The 19,950-nt window shown below is 47.4% G+C and overlaps 1 protein-coding gene across 1 annotated transcript in view; it reads right to left on the bottom strand.

Annotated features, from left to right (window-relative positions):
• Positions 1-19,950, bottom strand: part of LOC147717628 (E3 ubiquitin-protein ligase TRIM39-like) — a 402,340-nt gene that overhangs the window by 274,807 nt on the left and 107,583 nt on the right. Inside the window, exon 6 of the mRNA XM_086924422.1 lies at positions 8,060-8,086. Within this exon, the coding sequence (XP_086780548.1) occupies positions 8,060-8,086 (27 nt within the window). The remainder of the gene's footprint in view (positions 1-8,059; positions 8,087-19,950) is intronic.

Genomic DNA, 19,950 nt, shown 5'->3' with positions numbered 1-19,950 from the left:
ATAGATTTTTGATTGCAATCAAGCTTACCCGCTCAAATAATAATGAGGCAAGCCCACTAGATGACTCAAACGTGCTTTCTCTTTCCCTAGAGTGCAGGCGCTTAATTTGTGCCAGTGTTTGCTGGTGCTGAGCAAGTTACTTATTTCACAACTCTGGCACGTATTTATGACAGTTCACTACCAACGGGTGACGCTGTCAGTCTATTACAGCACATGAGCAAAAAGTTTAACAATTCAATATAGGATTAGAAAAGTATTAATAACAGGGTGCTCGGCCATTTTTGCAGGTTTGGGTCACCTAGTGTAGTCCAAATTGTCCCATTTGTGGGACTGTCCCGGTTAAGTAGGCGTTGTTGGTAGTGGTATTTGGCAGGGACTGTAGGTGGTGCAAGCTGAAGTGGTCTCCCGAGAAGGGTTTTGGGCTCTGGCACTTACTTTAGAAATTAAGCAGTGGTCTGGAGTACATTATATTTTAACACTTAGAAGCAGGTGTTTAGGCACCTCACAAAACGGAAGAAGAATCCACATTAAGTTTAATTAGTTCAGGTTCCTGGAAATACTCATTAATACCAAGGTCCCTTTAATGTTATGATCTTGATTTATCACTGACTCGTTCTAAATTCGCTCAAATCTCAGAGTGATGTTTTATCAATAACCCAGATTCATTCACCCATGCTTCTGTTCTTGATAATATGTAGACTTATTTATTATTTTAGTCTGTATAATACCCAGATTGCGGCCTAACTTTGAATCTAATGTTTCTCCATTCACCACAATGCCACAAATGCAGTCCCATTAACCTTTAACATGCCCATTAGAAACACTGTGCGACCAGTTGGATCCTCGAACAATGAACATGTGAATGCACTTGTTACAAATGAAAAGTTGTGCAAGTGAAACACTGAGTAAGAACAAATATAAGCCATATAAGAAAAATAATACCTAAAGGAAACCTGTGCATCTGTAAAAACAATGTACCTTGTTAGCGCTAAACAATGTTATAATGTACTTCAAAATACTGTGAAATATAGAAATAGGTGGGTTTAAATCTAGTTTGCTGTCACTGTCAATTACTCAGGGATGTCATTTCAGTTTATTTCATTAGCTCAGTGTGCCACATCAGACAAGGACAAACCTCATCAGCCACTGCTGTCTATTCCACAAAGCTATTGGTAAATGTAAACCGCTCAGGCTTGCGCAATTGCACCTTAGGCAGAGGTGGTAACTGGCAATGCCATGGGGAATCTATGGAGAATGGCAGACTGGAGGAAGAGCTGAACTATGTCTTTCTTTTACAAACCCACACACCCTTCTACCTACCCAAGTCATGTTAAATGTACATCATTATGGAATTTATAATAACACGTTTTTATGAAGCTCTTAATAATGTGGTTTAGTTTTTGGTAAGCCTTGCCAATAATATGCATCATTTGTGTGATTAAACTTCATGTCAGTTAGGATATTTTAAATGCGTTCCCTTATGGGACCCATCTCCCTGCTCCCATTCCCAGCTTAAGTCATCGAGAAAGCCATCAACAGCCAACTCGCCACATTCATCGAAGAACACAACATCCTTGACTCCTCCCAATCCGGCTTCAGAAAATAACACAGTACGGAAACCACCTTCCTCGCTGCAACAGACGACATCCGCACCCTACTGGACAAAGGGAAAACAGTAGCCCTCATCCTCCTCGACATCTCAGCGGCGTTAGACAGTCTCTCACCGCACCCTAATACGCAGACTCTACAACGCAGGAATCCAGGACAAGGCCCTCAACTGGATCCTCTCCTTCCTCTCCAGCAGAACGCAGTGGGTCAGACTCCCCCCTTTCCTCTCGGAACCTACACTTACCACCTGCAGAGTCCCCCAGGGCTCCTCCCTCAGCCCAACGCTCTTCAACGTCTACATGGCTCCACACGCCCCCATTGTCAGAACCTACAGACTCAACATTGTGTCATACGCAGACAACACCGAACTCCTCCTCTCCCTATCCAACAAACCTAACACTGCCAGACAACTTACAAGAAGGCATGGAAGCCGTCGCCAAATGGATGAAAAACAGCTGCCTACAACTAAAAACCAACAAAACAGAAGTACTCGCGCCTGGAGCAACACCTGGTGGTCCACCACCCTGGGAAACCCACCAACCCCCACGGACCACGCACGCAACCTGGGAATCATCCTGGACTGCGAGTTCAAAATGGACAGCCAGATCAACTTTGTCGGGACTTCCTGCTTCCACACCCTCCGCCTCCTTCGTAAGACATTCAAATGGATCCCCCTCGAACACAGAAAGACCGTCACTCACGCCCTGGTCACCAGCAGATTCGACTACAGAACGCACTCTACACCGGAATAAACAAAAACCTCACCTGCAAGCTACAGAACATCCAGAACGCCACCACAAGACTGGTCCTCAACCTGCCAAAACACAGCCACATCTCCCAGCACCTGCGCACACTCCACTGGCTTCCTGTCGAGGCGAGAATCATGTTCAAGATACTCAAACACGGAGGAGGAGCTACGCTAGCAAACAAGATGGCTGCTTAGGCTCCCGGCTCCGCCGACCTCTGTCTCCTGCCAGATGATCCTGTCAATAATCCTGTTTTTGCGCCTGACCTCCGAGTGGATGAACCAGTGTACAGTCTGAGGATGCAATCCCGAGAACTTAACCGGCTTGCTAGATGGAGTTACGTCGAGATAAAGTTTGCGGCCTACTTCAGCTGGAGAGCCGGGGCCTCGAGTACTGACCCAGCCGGGTTGCAGTTGAACAACATCGGCCGTGGGAATCAGGCAGGGTCCGGTCTATAGCAGTGGAGGTCGTTTTTACCCGATTTTGACGGCGGTCATTCTGATTGACTAACATTGAGGGAGAAGTGATGTGGCACGACTGCGGCTGCGGGCGGAGGTCCCTGTCCCGTGGACCCGGTTTGCCGCCGCCGGTATTCGGTAGGTCGGGGTCTTCGCTCGCGGAAGCGGAGTACAGATCGCTACCGCGGAGAACGATTAGTCGCCCTCCGACACCGTCCATCCAGCTCTTGTCTGTTCCCCCAGAGAGACCGGGCTCTCTGGGGGAAGTGAATATGGTTGGTACTGAGCGAGGAGAGATGGACCGGACAGAGCGTGACCCGTCGCTGAAGACAATATTGGGAGCCATTGGGGCACTTCATTCACATGTGGATGCCCTGGTTCACAAAATTATTGCTGGCCTATCTGAGACGGGGCTTGTGAGACCGGACCCTGCTCCAATGCAAGAACTGCACCCAGCTAAGATTCCCACGATGACCATTTTGACTCTGGACGAGGACCCTGTGCGACAAGAGATGCCGAAGCCCTTGGTCAGTGCAATGGAGGATTGGGAACCTGGTGCTTCGAACGTATTGTTACGCTTAACATCACTGCTGACTGTGGGAGATTCGATTGGCGTTCCCTTCCCGGAGACTCCTGTTAGTAACTGTTTTTGGACTACAACAACATCTTTCCCCTCTCTGGCTACAGTACACTTGTGGAGGAAACAGCATTGGGACTTTCCGTCAATGAGGGAGCTTTTCTGTGCGGATGGGCTTCTTAAAGAATTAACATTTTTGATTTGTCTCGGACTGAAATTTTTTGGACTCTTTTCGCACTCTGATTCTCCTGTGGACGCGGTGGTCCCACCGGGAGGGGATCGCATGATAGATCGGAAGGTCCAAGGCTGAGCTCGATTGACTGGGTTTGATACTATGGCCTTAATGGATGTGGGATTTGGTACTGTTGGACTCACGGGGGGTTGGGCGGTGTATTACAGCTCCCCCTGATTTGCTTTTTCTATATTTATTGGATAGAATAGTGTTTTCATCGCAGGGGTTGCTTGTTACTGGCGGGGGATAGGGGACCGGGAGCCTGTACGGAAATGCTCTCCCCCATTTTCTATATTTAGAACTTAAGTTAGTTGGGGCGACAGGCACACTGCTAGTTGGGGTTAGGCGACAGCCATATGCAGGGGTGCAGGGTGGGGGGATGGGTTTATTGTTTTGTATTTGTTTTCGGTTTTATGTTCAAAATCCGATGCATATCCTGATATTGGGTGCCTTCCTGAGGGGTTATCCTGTTTGGTGGGTGGACGGGTCATAGGGGTGGTTGTGTTTACGAGATCTTGTACAATGTATTGCCTTTAATTGCTGCGAGCTGGTAGCGGTCGTTGTTTTGCCCATTGTTCTATCGTGTTACACTTTCCTTCCACTCGAAATTGCTGTATTTTTAAAATCCTGTTCCTATGGGTGGTGGACTTGTGAATAATGTCGATATGGTTGGACTGATATTTATTCTATTTTATACGGCCGCATGCCACTTCCATCTTGAGATTCAGCTTTCACCTTGGGGATTTTCCGTCTAATACTCGCCATATGTTTGTATAATTGTTGCTTATTCCATGATGTAAGGCATCTGCCGTTGGTTTTTCTTGTTTTTTCAATAATAAAAAGATTTATTAAAAAAAAAAAGATACTCACCCACGCATAGAAAGCCATCTACGGCACCGGAACAGCCAACTCAAATTCCACGCACCCCAAAGGACCCTTCAATCAACTCAGGCTTTGCGGCCAAAGCATGGAACGCCCTTCCGCTCCACCTCAGACACACAACATCGCTCCCCATCTTTGCTAGAAATCTCAAAACCTGGCTCTTCGACAGACCCCCTCCTTGATGGAATGGAACCTGCACCCCCACCCACCCCCTTGAGACCGTTACGGGTGAGTAGTCGTGCTTTAACAAACCCCAGATTGATATTGATTGATAGATTCCATAACTAATCATTAGATGTAATTTTGTGTCTTATTTTTGCAGCACGTAGTCTCGTGTTGAGACTGGGAGCTGCTATATCCTCCACATCCTATGCATAGCAAAGTACAAGGGTTTTCTTAAATCTCATAGACCAGGATAGTTCTACAAAACAGCATTTGAATGACAATTAATATTTTAAATAGCGTGATAAATGGATGGGTTCATGCACATACCGTATCGATCCACAAACGTGAAGAGATAATATCAATAGCACACATGAACATCTGCTAGAATATCATAAAGTAGCACAATACATTTTAATATATACAATAATTAATTGAACCTGCTCTGAGGTCATAAAGTTTAACAACAATTTGTTGTTGTATACTTATGTCAGTTTCAATTGAAAAAGACTGATTAAGAAAGAAGAGTCTAAGAACAGAAAGGTTTTAGCCTGGTGTACATCACACAAAGTACACCATTGTAGTTTGGTTCATGTTGACCTTTCTAAAAAAAAAAATCTTTGATCAAGTAACACTGCAAAATTGTGAGGTCAAACTTTAGTTAAACTATTTGCACACTTTACAAAAGAAGAAGCAGATATTTTTAAATGTGTGTGCTGAAAGTAATCTCTGAAATCACTTTTTTCGCTTTCCCACTCCTGTGCAGTGCCAGGGTGTTCCAAGTTTCAGGTCTCACATTTTACTCACAGACACACAAACACAGGTCAGTACCAATACAAAATGGCAATGGTTTGTTAGAAAACAGTTCTGTTTTTAAGCTTTACAGACTCCAGTCAGTTCTTTTGCACAGTGATGGTGTAATCAGGCCAGGGCATAGTTTGCTGAGTGTTGCTATGCGGAAGTCTGCAAAGTTACAAAAAAACTCAGCGAAATTCCGCGGATGGCGGAGTGCAGTGCGAATTGCAGTTTCTGCTGGTATTCCTGCAGCTCGGATATAAATTCTATACGAGCGGCAGATCACGCTCGCGAACTTACCATTCGCGAGCGGGGGGAAAAAAACTCTGCTGCACATCACATCACGAAGCAGAGTTTTCTGCACTCTGCGGGCTCCGCAGAGTGCAGAAAACTCTGCAGCTTCCGCGAACGGACCGAAGTTCACCGCCCAGGCCTATGTGTAATATGCACTGTTATCACTGTGGTTCATTTTCCTGAATCTGCTTTCATAACATGAGAGGGGCTGCAGCAACTCCCTCACCCCTAGTTCCACTTCTGAGGTGGAGAGAGCGGAGGGCTGTACAGAAAGTTATGGTCTGTGTAGAGAGCGGGAGCCTGTTCAGAGAGTTTCGGGATGTATGGAGTTAAGCATTCTGTAGTGGTGCGGGTTGTGCAGATGGAGAAAAACTGAGGTGAGGGTTGTGGAGGAGGGCTGAGCAGAGGGTGGGGGGCTGTAGTGTGAGTGAAGGGCTGTGCAGATGGAAGTGGGGTGTGCAAAGCTTGGGGTGGTTGAGCAGAGAGGGGTTGTACAGTGAGTGAAGGACTGTGCAGATGAAAGGGCCTGCACAAAGCTTGGAGGGCTCAGCAGAGAGTGTGGGCTGTAATGTGAGTGAAGGACCGCAGATGGCAGCGAGTGTGCAAAGCATGGAGGGCTGAGCAGAGAGTGGGGGCTGTAGTGTGAGTGAAGGGCTGTACAGATGGAAGCGAGATTGCAAAGCTTGGATGGCTGAGCAGAGAGTGAGGGCTGGAGTGTGAGTGAAGGACTTTGTAAATGATAGGGAGGTGCAAAGCTTGGAGAGCTGAGCAGGCAGTAGGGACTGTACTGTTGTACTGTGAGTGAAGGACTGTGCACATGGAAGGGAATTGTGCAAAGCTTGGAGGGCTGAGCAGACAGTAGGGACTGAACTGTGAGTGAAGGACTGTGCGGATTGAAGGGAAGTGTGAAAAGCTTGAAGGGCTGAGCTTAGAATGGTAAACTGTGCAGAGAGTGTGCCCAGAGGTATGCAGGTAGCGTAGATGTCTTCTGGGAGTGTAGGACAGTGTAGAAAGTGAGGCTTCTCAGAGTGCAGCATTCCCGAGTAGGTGTGCAGATGGAAGGGGGGTGTGCAAAGCTTGGAGAGATATGCAGAGAGAAGTAAAATGTGCAGAGAGTATGTCCAGGTATAGAGGAACGCAAACAGCGTAGACCTCCTCTGGGAGTGTATGGCTGCTCAGAGTGCAGCACTCTAGAGCGGGTGTGCGGAGACTGGAGCCCTATGCAGAAGGCATCAAAGAGTTGTGGTTGTGCTGGGAGTGGAAAACTGGTAAGGGTAGATGTTGGTGGAAATAATGTACTGGGAGTGCAAAGGTGGTAAGCAGTGTAGAGTGTAGATGTGCAGAGTGAGATTGATGCGGGGGAAAGACTATGCGTAGAATGGCAGATTATGTAAAGAACTGGGCAGAGTTCAGTGCATCAGAGCTGGCTGAATGGGGATGACTGTGCAGAGTGCATTTGTGCATGTAAGCAGAAACGGTTTCACATAGTAGATGCCTCCTCCGGACTGGGCAGTTGAACAGCTGTGTTTTCATAATAGTGTGAAAACATGTTTGCACGGAGCACTGCCTTAACATACCACCAAGGACATAAAATAGAACCAGTCAAAATGGGTTTATGATCCAGCCAGGGGCTCTACAGGGACTGCGTAGAGTGGGAGACGTTGCTTTCAAAGGCAGCAAATGGCTGTGTCGACAGGTTCTATTCGAAGGAGCTCCATGGACCAGACACCACAGACGCAGCAGCGCTGCAGATCCCAGCAGTGAAGGCCCCAGCAGTGGAAGAGCCAACAGCAGCACTACAGACCCCAGCAGAGGTACTGATCCCATCAGCAGTGAAGGCCCCAGCAGAGGACGAGACCATAGCAGCACTACAGACCCCAGCATTGGTACTGATCCCACCAGCAGTGAAGGCCCCATCAGTGGCAGAGACCATAGCAGCACTACAGACCCCAGCAGAGGTACTGATCCCATCAGCAGTGATGGCCCCATCAGTGACAGAGACCACAGCATCATTAAAGACCCCAGCAGTGGCCAGATCCCAGCAGTGGGGCTGAATGTCTGTTTTCCTCCGAAGAGCTGCTCTATGGTCTGATGTGCTCTATTGCCAAAGAAGGAAAAATACCAGAACAGAAAAAGAGTCCATCGCTCTTAGAGCAGAGGGCATCTGACATTAAGAGATGAATGAGATCAGAGGAAGGCACAGGGAGACTTTTAAGGGCAGCTTATTGCAAACAGTCCTGGAACTGGAAGAAATGGAAGAGAATTAAGAAGTGACAAATCAAAAAGAAGGACAGTCTTTAGTTACCTGCGAAGCTGCTGGCCCATCTCCACTCTAGAAGAAACAGAAAGGAAATAAAAATAATATAAACACAGAGATGCACAAACTTGTATCTACAATCAGGGTGTACAAATAAAAAGGCACAGTTCAAATGGAAATATTAGGAAAACGAATTGCCTACTCTGTGACTTTCCCCTAGCAGTAACCCCTACTCCAACCCAACCTCCAACCATTCACCATCCTTTAGTCAAACCCTAATGCTCATTAATCTGTAAACATAAAGTCAAGCTCCAACGCTATGCCTTTCAGATGCTGTGTATCGTATATAAGAGTCTGGAGGTCGTGCACCCACACCCCATCAGTACAAGACACTTCACTCTCAACCCTCTATCATTCTCCAGTCAGTCCGAGCAAACCTCCAAGTGGTTTCCAGAATCTGGTGCAAGAGCAAAAGAGACAGACCCTTCACTGCCAATGCCACATAGCGTCCCATTGTATAATGCTTCTGCCCCAAATTTCATGAGCTGCAGAGCAAAATACATATATATTTTTTTTTTTCGTTAATTTCTTGGGCTTAACCCTACCACATAGGATTCTCATTCGAAATGTTTAAGAGATGTATCCTGCCAATCAGTAGAAGTGACGTCTGTTAGACCTTGGCTAAAACAACCTCAAATGCCTAAAACACAAATGCCTTTGAAAATCTATTGAGGAATAAATGGAACTTTTTACTTCTTTATTGATTGTGAGTTTTATACAGTAGTGTTACTTTTACAATTCTTTGCGGCTGACCGTGTACAGATTAGTAAAAAGACAAGGGAGACTCGCATCCAATGGGATGTTTTTCCTTTAAAATGCTCGGTTTGTGATGAGTTCAGTTAGAAATTAAGTCTGGATAGTTCTGCCTTTGAAGAGCTTCCTGAATTGTAAGTAGTTGGGTTCATCTCTCAAGGAAAAGGAGAGAGCATTCTACCAACTGAAGCTGTGGCACCATGTTCCATCGGTATACAACCGTTACAACACAACTATTACAACGGACTACTTTTACAACGCAACTTTTACAACGCGGGATCCATTACAACGAACTACCTTTACAACGCATGGCATTACATCGCAGATGCTATTACAACGCATGCCATTACAACGTAAGTATAGGTAAGTTTATCTTTTTTAAAACATTTATCTAATTTGGGTTTTGGGGTACAGGGGTATTTTTAGGTTTCAGGGCTAGGTTTGGGTTATGGGGTACAGGAGTATTTTTAGGTTTCAGGGCTAGGTTTGGGTTTTGGGGTACAGGGGTATTTTTAGGTTTCAGGGCTAGGTTTGGACTTTGGGGTACAGGGGTATTTTTAGGTTTCAGGGCTAGGTTTGGGTTTTGGGGTACAGGGGTATTTTTAGGTTTCAGGGCTAGGTTTGGGTTATGGGGTACAGGGGTATTTTTAGGTTTCAGGGCTAGGTTTGGGTTATGGGGTACAGGGGTATTTTTAGGTTTCAGGGCTAGGTTTGGGTTTTGGGGTACAGGGGTATTTTTAGGTTTCAGGGCTAGGTTTGGGTTATGGGGTACAGGGGTATTTTAGGGTTCAGGGCTAGGTTTGGGTTTTGGGGTACAGGGGTATTTTTAGGTTTCAGGGCTAGGTTTGGGTTATGGGGTACAGGGGTATTTTTAGGTTTCAGGGCTAGGTTTGGGTTTTGGGGTACAGGGGTATTTTAGGGTTCAGGGCTAGGTTTGGGTTTTGGAGTACAGGGGTATTTTTAGGTTTCAGGGCTAGGTTTGGGTTTTGGGGTACAGGGGTATTTTTAGGTTTCAGGGCTAGGTTTGGGTTATGGGATACAGGGGTATTTTTAGGTTTCAGGGCTAGGTTTGGGTTATGGGGTACAGGGGTATTTTTAGGTTTCAGGGCTAGGTTTGGGTTATGGGGTACAGGGGTATTTTAGGGTTCAGGGCTAGGTTTGGGTTTTGGGGTACAGGGGTATTTTTAGGTTTCAGGGCTAGGTTTGGGTTATGGGGTACAGGGGTATTTTTAGGTTTCAGGGCTAGGTTTGGGTTTTGGGGTACAGGGGTATTTTTAGGTTTCAGGGCTAGGTTTGGGTTTTGGGGTACAGGGGTATTTTAGGGTTCAGGGCTATGTTTGGGTTTTGGGGTACAGGGGTATTTTTAGGTTTCAGGGCTAGGTTTGTGTTTTGGGGTACAGGGGTATTTTTAGGTTTCAGGGCTAGGTTTGTGTTTTGGGGTACAGGGGTAGCTTTAGTGATTAGGGATAGGTTTGGGGCACAGGGGTAAAGGGGTATTTTAAGGGTTCAGTTAAAAAAAATTACTTTTAATAAATTACATTAATTTAATAATTATTACTTACAATTTTTAAAAAAATGATATACTTACCTATACTTACATTGTAATTGCATGCGTTGTAATAGCATCTGCGATGTAAAAACATGCGTTGTAAAGGTAGTTCGTTGTAATGGATCCTGCGTTGTAAAAATTGCGTTGTAACGGTCGGCGTTGTAAAAGTTTGCGTTGTAACGTTATACATCCGTTTCATCTCTTGAATGAACATTGATGGATAGGATGTACAGATGCTAAATGGAGGGTTCAGGCTGAGGTATAGTTTGGGGCCAATGTCTGTAGGTATTCTGAGCCTTTGCCCCTTGAGGCTTTGGGTACGATAGTCTTCAAAGAGCAAATGCTGGGGTGAGGATTGGTATATGTACTAAATTCACTAAAATTAAATTCAGACAAAATGGTAATCTTCATGATCTGTGATACAAATTCTCCAAGGACCTTACAAGCTAAGTTCTGGCCAGACAAACTGGGGCTTCCTCCTTTCCCATTCTCAAAGTTCAGGACCTTGGCTTTTAAACTGACCAATATCTGATCCTATTGTGCCAGGTTAATAAGTTATCCTCAAGGTCCTTTAACCTAATGAGACCATGGTGAAGATTCTGCTTGCTGCTCAGACTAGACCGTGGATAGTGCAAGCAATGATTGTGAGTCGACTCGACTACTGTAATTCCTTGTTTTTGGTCTCCCCTGATGTCTTCATTCATCGACTTCAGCTGGGTTTAAAACACTGCAGACCATCTCAATCAATCAATCAATTAGGGGAATTGTAAGCGCACTACCCACCTGTGTGAGGGGGGTCTGCAGATATGTTTAGCCAGAGAGGCAGATCTTGAGGGTCTTCCTGAAGGTGTTCAGGGAGGGGGCACGTCTGATGTCCGCCAGTAGCTCATTCCAGGTCTTGGCTGCGATGTGAGAGAAGGATCTTGCGCCCGCTCGGGCTCTGTGGATGCGCGGGTTTCAGCCAGTGCGAGGTTGGAAGGTCGGAAGTTCCTTTTGGGTACGTGGAAGTTGATTCTGTCGTTGAGGTATTTGGGACCATTGTTGTGGAGGCATTTGTAGGCGTGGGTGAAGATTTTGAAGGTGACTCTTTTCCCCACGGGCAACCAGTGGAGTCTTCATAGGTGATGGCTGATGTGTTTGTGTCGGGGGATGCAGAGGATGAGTTTAGCTGCAGTGTTCTGTATTGTCTGGAGTTTGCGGAGTAGGGACTTGTTAATGCCGGCATAGAGTGCATTTCCATAGTCCAGTCTGCTGGTAATGAGTGCGTAGGTGACTGTCTTCCTTGATTCAGGGGAAATCTATTTGAAGGTCTTGTGGAGGTTGTTGAAGCAGCTGGAGGTGACTGCGTTGACCTGTCAGTTCATGGTGAGGGATGAGCCGAGTACAATGCTGAGGTTTTTGGCGTGGTCTGAGAGGGTAGGTGGGCTTCCAAGGGCGGTCAGCCACCAAGTGCTGTCCCATGCTGTAGGGGTGGTTACAAGGACGAGGACTTCTGTCTTCTTTGCAGCTGTTGGTCATCCAGATTGCGACGTCTTGCATTCCTTTCTGGAAGTTGAGTTTGGCGGTGGTGGGTCTTTGGTGAGGATGAGCTGGATGTCGTCAGCGCAGGATAGGATGTTGAGGCCGTGTTGTCGAACTATGGAGGCGTGGGGCGCCATGTAGATGTTGAAGAGGGTGGTGCTCAGTGATGACCCCTGTGGGTCTCCATAGGTGATTTTGGTGGGATTGGAGAGGAAGGGTGGCAGTCTGATCCTCTGGCTTCTTCCGGTGAGGTAAGAGAAGATCCAGTCTAGGGCTGTTCCTTGTATGGCGGCGGCGTGTAGTCTGGCGACTAGTGTGCGGTGGGAGACGGTATCGAAGGCAGCTGATCGGTCGAGTTGGATAAGGGCTGCAGAGTGGCCTTGGTCCAGGAGGGAGCGGATGTCCTCCGTGGCGGCGAGTAGGGCGGTCTCGGTGCTGTGGCTGCATCAGAATCTGGACTGGTACTGGGACCGTCTGGCACTGAATTTTCCTAAATGATCTTCTGCTTCACAAGTATTAAGGACCATCTACTGGTTTCCAGTAGACAAACATATTGTGAACAAAGCAATGTGCATTGTGCTTAAGAAATGTCATCAGTCGGATCCTCACTATCCGCAAGACCAGTTCTATCATTATGTTCCAAGTTCCTCCTTGAGATCTGTTGGAGCTCTTTTTCTGGTGGCTCCTAAAACTCTCCCAGACACATATATGAGGTTGAGAATTTTCTGTTGCAGCAGCCTTGGAGTGCATGGCTCCATGTTTCCATTTCAGAAAGCACTAAAGACCTAGTTGTTTCTCTCTAGAGTCACTCCTGTTTTCTAGTGAAGAACACCTAGAAATGAATCAAGATACCTTTTTCTGTAGTTCTGGGAGAGGGGGCATGTTATACAATCGTTTGATGTCCTGGGTTAGATAAATACCAAAGTCCATGAAATATTATTTCCTAGGTAGTGTCTGAGATGGCAGGAGTAGCCACACAGTGTCTCTGTCCATCTGGTCATTGTGGCTGACAGATTATCCAACTGTCCTGGTCCTGTCTGAGTGTTTTAGAACAATTCACCCGAGTGTTGGGGCAAGAATGTCATAAGACACCAGGACACACCAGAACACTAGCCATATTCCTTCTTTCAACCTTTTGTGGTTCACCAATGAAGGCTAAGCTCAGGCTTCTTACACTCTCTCGGAGCCAGCAGAAAATGTTACTTACCTTTCATAATGATTCCTTTGGTGGATACTCTACCTGTAGACTTCTCACCTCATGAATCTTCCCTAGGTGCCAGAAGGGCTCTGGAAAATTTGCAATAGCTCTCCTGCACCTATAGATTGCGCCAACTCCCCGGATGTGATTCCACAAAGCCCTATACGGCACCACCTAGAGCATTATATCAGTGTAGGAGAGAAGGATCTGCTTCCTATGGTTACCCCCACTTTTTGCTGTGTTTTACACTGGTTTATCGATTTTAGTCTGGCTGTGGCCCTGCTAATCAGGACCACAGCCTAGCTGTTCTCTCTCTAAATTGGTGAACAACCTTTACAACAAAACTTTTACAACGCACTACCATTACAACGCGGTCATTACAACGCAAACCATTACAACGCATTGCGCTGGGGGGCGCTCTAGGATAGGGAATACGTTTAATTTACTATCCAACACCTTCCCTAGTGTCCACGGGGACTGGTGTTGGAATAGTAAATTAAACTTTTCACTATCCAGCACCCCAAAGCGCTATGCGTTGTAATGGATTGCGATGTAAAAACCGGGTTGTAAAGGTAGGCGTTGTAATAGCCTGCGTTGTAACGTCATACATCCCTCTAAATTGATTGCGTGTACTTTAGGTACATACCAGATTGGTTCCAGGGTCACCTTGTGAGCCCCTACTATATGGTACCTTAGGTACCAAGGGCATAGGTACCCCAGAGGCCTACCAGGGGCTGAAGCATGTATTATGCCACCCCTGGGAAGCCTTCCAAAATGGCACCACAGATCTGCACTTGCAGCCTGGGTAAAGTGGTGAAAGCACCCCTTACTTAGATATAGTATGTGTATATATATATATATATATATATATATATATATATATATATATATATATATATATATATATATATATATACACACATGTTAACCTATAAGTCACTCCTATGGCAGGCCTTAACAATCCTGAATGAAGAGTGCTTGGTTTCGTGTGAGAGGGTGCCCTAGCAAGAGCTGATCCCCTCTGCTGCTTTCAGAATCCCTTACTTACAGCTGTTCTATGATATAGCCATACCATATACTCTTAAGTGCATTATAACCTCGTAGTAAATGCTAACTTTGGTTTGGCTTTATCAAAACACTTTGGAATCCTACCACCGTCCCCCCCCTCCCCCCGCCAGTTCCACCCTTCTAGAGGGAGAAGAACTGTACACACATACCTGACCGGTAGAAGTTTAAAAGAGGCTCATCATCCCATAATGGATGCTGCTGCCACAGACAAGAGTCTGACCTCCTGCTGCTGGACGAAACTCCGGCAGGGGAGGCCTGGACAATAGGTTTCCTTTCCAGGGAGGTGTCCTCACCTCCCCAGACAGGCTTTAGTGTATTAGGGCAGGGTGGGTTGCATTCAGTGAATGCTTTTCAGACACTGCCTGGGGCACACAAGGTGCTCCAAGCATTTCCTAGTTCAAACCGGTTGCTGGGGTACTCAGCCCCAGCTCTGTCGCGAAAGTGGACAAAGGGGAAGGAGTGTAACCACCCCCTCCCCAGGTCCTCCCTTAGGTGGGACCCTAGAGTTAGTCCAAACCCCGAACTTAGTATAAGTATAGGAACCCAGGTTCTAGGACTTCTGCTTACCCTGGACGGAAATCTGAAGACAAAATCTTGGACCTTTGACGTTCCATATTGACTGGAAGACTGAAGAAATCTCCCCTGGGGTCAAGGAGTGATCCCCCCTGTACAAACAGGCGCCAAAGACGCATCTTGCCGGTCTGCATTTTCAAGGCTCCCAAATGATCCTGAAGAATCTGCGACACAGGACACGGACTTCCAGACATCTCAGAGGCTGACACGAGTTTCCAGCAGAGCCGAGACTTGTAGCTATCACGAGAGACGTGGAACCGGAATTCCTGGACATCCTGCAAGTTTGCAAGTACACCTACTTCCCGAAGTTGTGCTTTGGGCTATTTGTTGCCCTTGCCCCGAGCACCTTTTGCACCGAAGCTTAGAGGCCTACACTCCACGAGTGTTCCGTGGGCCCGCTTTCTTCACCGCAGCTCGAGGCTCCTTTACGATCTCTAGTCCTTTGGCTAGTGGGTCCCCACGAAGGACAATCCTTTGTTTCTTGGGATTTCCTGGTTGCTCCAGACGTGCCCTGACTCCCCTCCAAAGGGTGAGTCCCTCAGACCTTGCTGGTCTGCTCTGAAGCAAATCTCTTCATCTTGCGTGGGTTGCTGTTGCCAAAGCTTGTTTGGTCCAATCCGGATACCGACGCTGCAGCACTCGACATCCGACATGGGACAGATCAAATCCAGCTCCTGGCCATCGTCGACACCTCCTAGACCTCGTGGCTGAAGAGTCAAGCTTCACCTAATTCACCTTAAAGCACCCAACATCGGCTGGCATCTTCCTGTCGCCATCCTGGTCACTAGCTAGTGGCCCAGACTCTGTCCCCCCTGCATTCTGGTGAATACTCTTCCTATTACCACATTCTTCACCTTTAGAATATACTAAAGCGCCAGACTGGATCCAACGCGGAGAATGGAACAAATTGGTGGAGACAGTGTATTGATCCCATAACTTCAGATTTCTTTAATCAAAGAGTCATCTCCATAGAATGGGGAGGAGTGAGGTCAATGAGGAGCTACAGTTAGAGTAACCATCAGAAAGAGCTTTACCGAAGGTAAGTAACTTCTCCTTCTGATGAATGCTTCCAACAGCAGTTTTCTCGCCTTTATAATACGCACCACAGCAGTACCACCCAAAGGGAGTGGACCAAAAAGTCCCTCAGAACCAACTGAGCAAATTAATCTTCCCGCTGGGGCAGACTATACAGACAGTAGGGTTCTTGAACATGCGCACTGAGGCCCACTTGGCAGTCTGGCAGATGTCTAAAACAGGCACCCCTCCCACCAACGCTTGTGCTTCTTGCCTAGAAGGCTACTGACCTTGATTGGGCCTCTTCTGCACAGCCTTGGTTTTCCTTACACTAAAAACCTCCAAACAAGTCTCTATTGCAAAATAATGCCCCCTTATGGCCAGGAGGCTAGATTAGGTCTTCCTTGTTCAATAGGTGAGGCGCGGCAAAAATGCTGGTAGGATGATTGATTGACCAATATGAAATGAAGTCTCAACTTTTGGAAGGAAGGCCAGTGTCATTTGTATACAAATAAAGTGGTGTCCGTAAGCATCTGCAGCTCACTCACAATGACTTAACTGCAGTGAGGAAGATGTGATAGTTATAAGTGCATTAGGAACAGCTGTGCATAAGCTTAAAAGGTATGCACATGAGAATGTCAATACCAAGTTCAGTACCAATAAGGCATAACAAAGTGGGTGAGGATTGTGAGTAAACCTTTTATGAAACAGACCACAAAAAGTAACTTAAACAAGACTGTAATTCAGGAAAACACAGAAAGGTTGAAGCAGCTAATAAATATCCCATCACTGTGCCCGCTGCATGGCCTTGCATAAAAAAAGTCTGACTTGTAAGGGGTCAGTGTTTTTGCACCATACTAGGCAACAAATCTTGGCTCAGCGCCTAGCATAGATTGAATTCATACAATGATCTGACTACAAGGATGACAAACCATCTCCGTCGGGATGTCAAACACATTCAGTTGCTGCCCATCAATCTCCACGCAAAGAGGTGTAGTTTTCAGAGACTTGGATGCAGGACCCTGCATACCACCCTCTCTTGGCCCAGTATGGGACGATGAAATGCATTGGGCCTGGTCTGTCTAGATCTTCCTTATAAAGCAAGGCAGGGAAGGTAGCAGTGGAAATAGACACAGGAGTCCTTAATTCAGTTCCAGCTAGATTGCGGCTGCTAACATGCACCTTGGAGGAAACTCGACTGCACAGAATTGCTGACACTGTTTTCTCAATGGTGGTGAACAGATCTAGCGAACTATTCCCCATTGATCAGATATGCGCATCGCCACCTTGGAATGAAGATGCTAACCATGTTCTGCCAGCCATCACATGCCCAGTTCATCTACTCTGGCATTAAAGGAGCCCACTAGGTGGTTGTTGACCAAGAAGACACTCCAACTCCTATCACAGAATTCAAGATCTCATTCTACCCTGCCTGTTGCAGAACTGCATGTCCCGCCTACTTCTGATAGATACAAAAGGGGGTGGTAATGGACGGAGCATCTGAACCAATCAAACACTCACACCCAGTCAAAAGATCTGGGTTTAATCCATCACCGTTATTTAGCCCACTCTGCCACCCCAGTTCAGACATGGCTATATGCAAATCAGTCTGACCCTGTGCCTCATGGGAACAGTCCAGCCCGAACTGCCAAGCCATGCCTTCCCTGGACCGGAAACAAGTTTCCGAGGACCGGTTTCTGGCATTCCAGCCGTCTTCAGCCCTGCTTGCTTGAATCCAGTGGCAAAGTGAGCAAGGGACTCACGTCTGAGCATACCCTGCCACACTTATGGCGGACAAAAGCGGTACAAAAGGGGGTGGTAATGGACGGAGCATCTGAACCAATCAAACACTCACACCCAGCCATGTCTAAACTGGGGTTGCAGAGTGGGCTAAAGAACGGTGATGGATTAAACCCAGATCTTTGGACTGGGTGTGAGTGTTTGATTGACTCTGATGCTCCGTCCATCACCACCCCCTTTTGTACCGCTTTTGGCCGCCATAAGTGTGGCAGCGTATGCTCAGACGTGAGTCCCTTGCTCACTTTGCCACTGGATTCAAGCAAGCCGGGCTGAAGACGGCTGGAATGCCAGAAACCGGTCCTCAGAAGCTTGTTTCCGGTCCAGGGAAGACATGGCTTGGCAGTTCGGGCTGGACTGTTCCCATGAGGAACAGGGTCAGACTGATTTGCATATAGCCATGTCTGAACTGGGGTGGCAGAGTGGGCTAAAGAACGGTGATGAATTAAACCCAGATCTTTGGACTGGGTGTGAGTGTTTGATTGACTCTGATGCTCCGTCCATCACCACCCCCTTTTGTACTACTTCTGATAGATGGCAGACAGACTTCTAGAGCCAGCCAAATCATTTTTCAGTTTGCTGGCTCTTTGCTAATTAGTCTGGTTCAGAGTTCACACAGTCTGCCTTTTCTACTTTCTGTTTATTGTCTTCTTTCCAAAGCACTGACTACTACCCTTCTCCTCATCAGGACAAGACCGGGTTGTGCCAGAGGCCCTTGGAAAGAGAAGATGTGACTAGGTCAGCATGGGTTCCTTCACCCTTTTTCCTTTTCCTATTGTCGCTTTGCCTTTTCTGTTTTTGTCTAACCTTGATAGAGTTAATTGTAAAACATATGAGAAAAGAAACACAAACACCATAGACAAAAAAAAGAGCTAGCTCCCGTCTTCGCTTACAATCCTCCAGACAGAGAGTAAAAACGTGGTTCTAAATGACTCTAGCTTAAACAAAGGGAATTCTGAACAGGTAGATTTCTTCTTATTAAAGAAAAATAGCCAGATCAAAAGTTTTTCTTTTTTAGTGTCAATAGTTTCTAGAGACTGTTCTGTGACGTCACCACCCCATCTTTCAATCCCCTAGTTAGGTCTCGCCTGGACATCGCATCCGAAGGATGCGTCCAGGCTGGAGACTTATAGTCGTCTGACACGGGGGAATGAGGGACACGAAACTGTGACGAGCGGCTGGATTGAGCTGCGTGCACGCGCGTCAACATTCACGCATGCGCACAACTGCTACACGCATACACAGCACTCACGCATGCGCACATACACATCCATACACGGGCACACATACCCCCGTCGCCGCCGCTTGCACGCGCACCAACATTCACGCATGCGCACAACTGCTACACGCATACACAGCACTCACGCATGCGCACATACACATCCATACACGGGCACACATACCCCCGTCGCCGCCGCACCTACACACAGAGACCCCCCATCTATGGCCCAGGAAGCGGCGAAGCGCCAGCGTGGCTCTCCCCGGAGCAGCGGGAGAGCCGCTCATTTAATATGCGGCGCAGCCCATAATGCCTTGCAGGCACAGGCATACACACAGACACACACACAGACAGACGCGCAGACAGACGCACGCACGCACACACACACACAGTCACAAAGACACACACCGCGCACCCCACTATGGCCCACTTACCGCATCAGCGGCCTCAGCTGCCACCGGTCCTCTGGCCATCCACTCCGTGGGCGCGGGCTTCTCGTAAAGACGGAAGTCCCGCCCCACGACAGCCGTGAGCGTGCACATCCCAAAACAGGAAGTTCGGGAGTGTGCACGCTCACGGCTTCTTGTTTCTTTTACTAGTGAGTCGGAGATACTACACCACGATAAACAGTATGAACCGTTTTACTCTTCATTCGTTGCCCTGTCCACGCATTACATCACTACAGTATGCGGCCAGAGTAAGTCCTGTTCTCTTAGCTTTGGGTTTATGTTCTTCAGTGGTGGGCTGGGGCACATCATGATTACCGTTTTGCTCTGCCATTTTAGATGTTTGCTTGTTGTAATTGCGTGCGCACGTCTCAGTGCCGCCGAGCGCGAGGAGTATGTTTTTCGAGCTGAAGGGAGCAGGCAATTTTGTGGGCACTCCTGGCGTAGCAGGCATATAATATTGGCCGGAGGGAGCTTTAATATAATCATGGCGCCATCAGCCGCGGGCTCTTTCCGACCCGGTCTGCCACGTGCTTCTTAGCTGTTATTGAGGAGAAAATTCAATATTTTTCTGCGGCCGACGGAAGGGAGTCGGTGACACAGGAGCCGCCAGGACAGACAGTCTGTTAGTGGGCGGCCCCGCCCGGAACTCTCTGGCCAGGCCAAAGCCCTTCGTGCCAGGATCGTCTCTCTGTCCCCGAGGAAACCCGCTCAGGCAAAACAGCAGCGCAGTAGGGGTCA

The sequence above is a fragment of the Lissotriton vulgaris genome, chromosome 5, assembly GCF_964263255.1.
Source record: "Lissotriton vulgaris chromosome 5, aLisVul1.2, whole genome shotgun sequence".
NCBI classification, from domain to species: Eukaryota; Metazoa; Chordata; class Amphibia; order Caudata; family Salamandridae; genus Lissotriton; species Lissotriton vulgaris.
The sequence above is the reverse complement of the archived record's forward strand: the minus strand, read 5'-3'. Positions and strand labels throughout refer to the sequence as shown.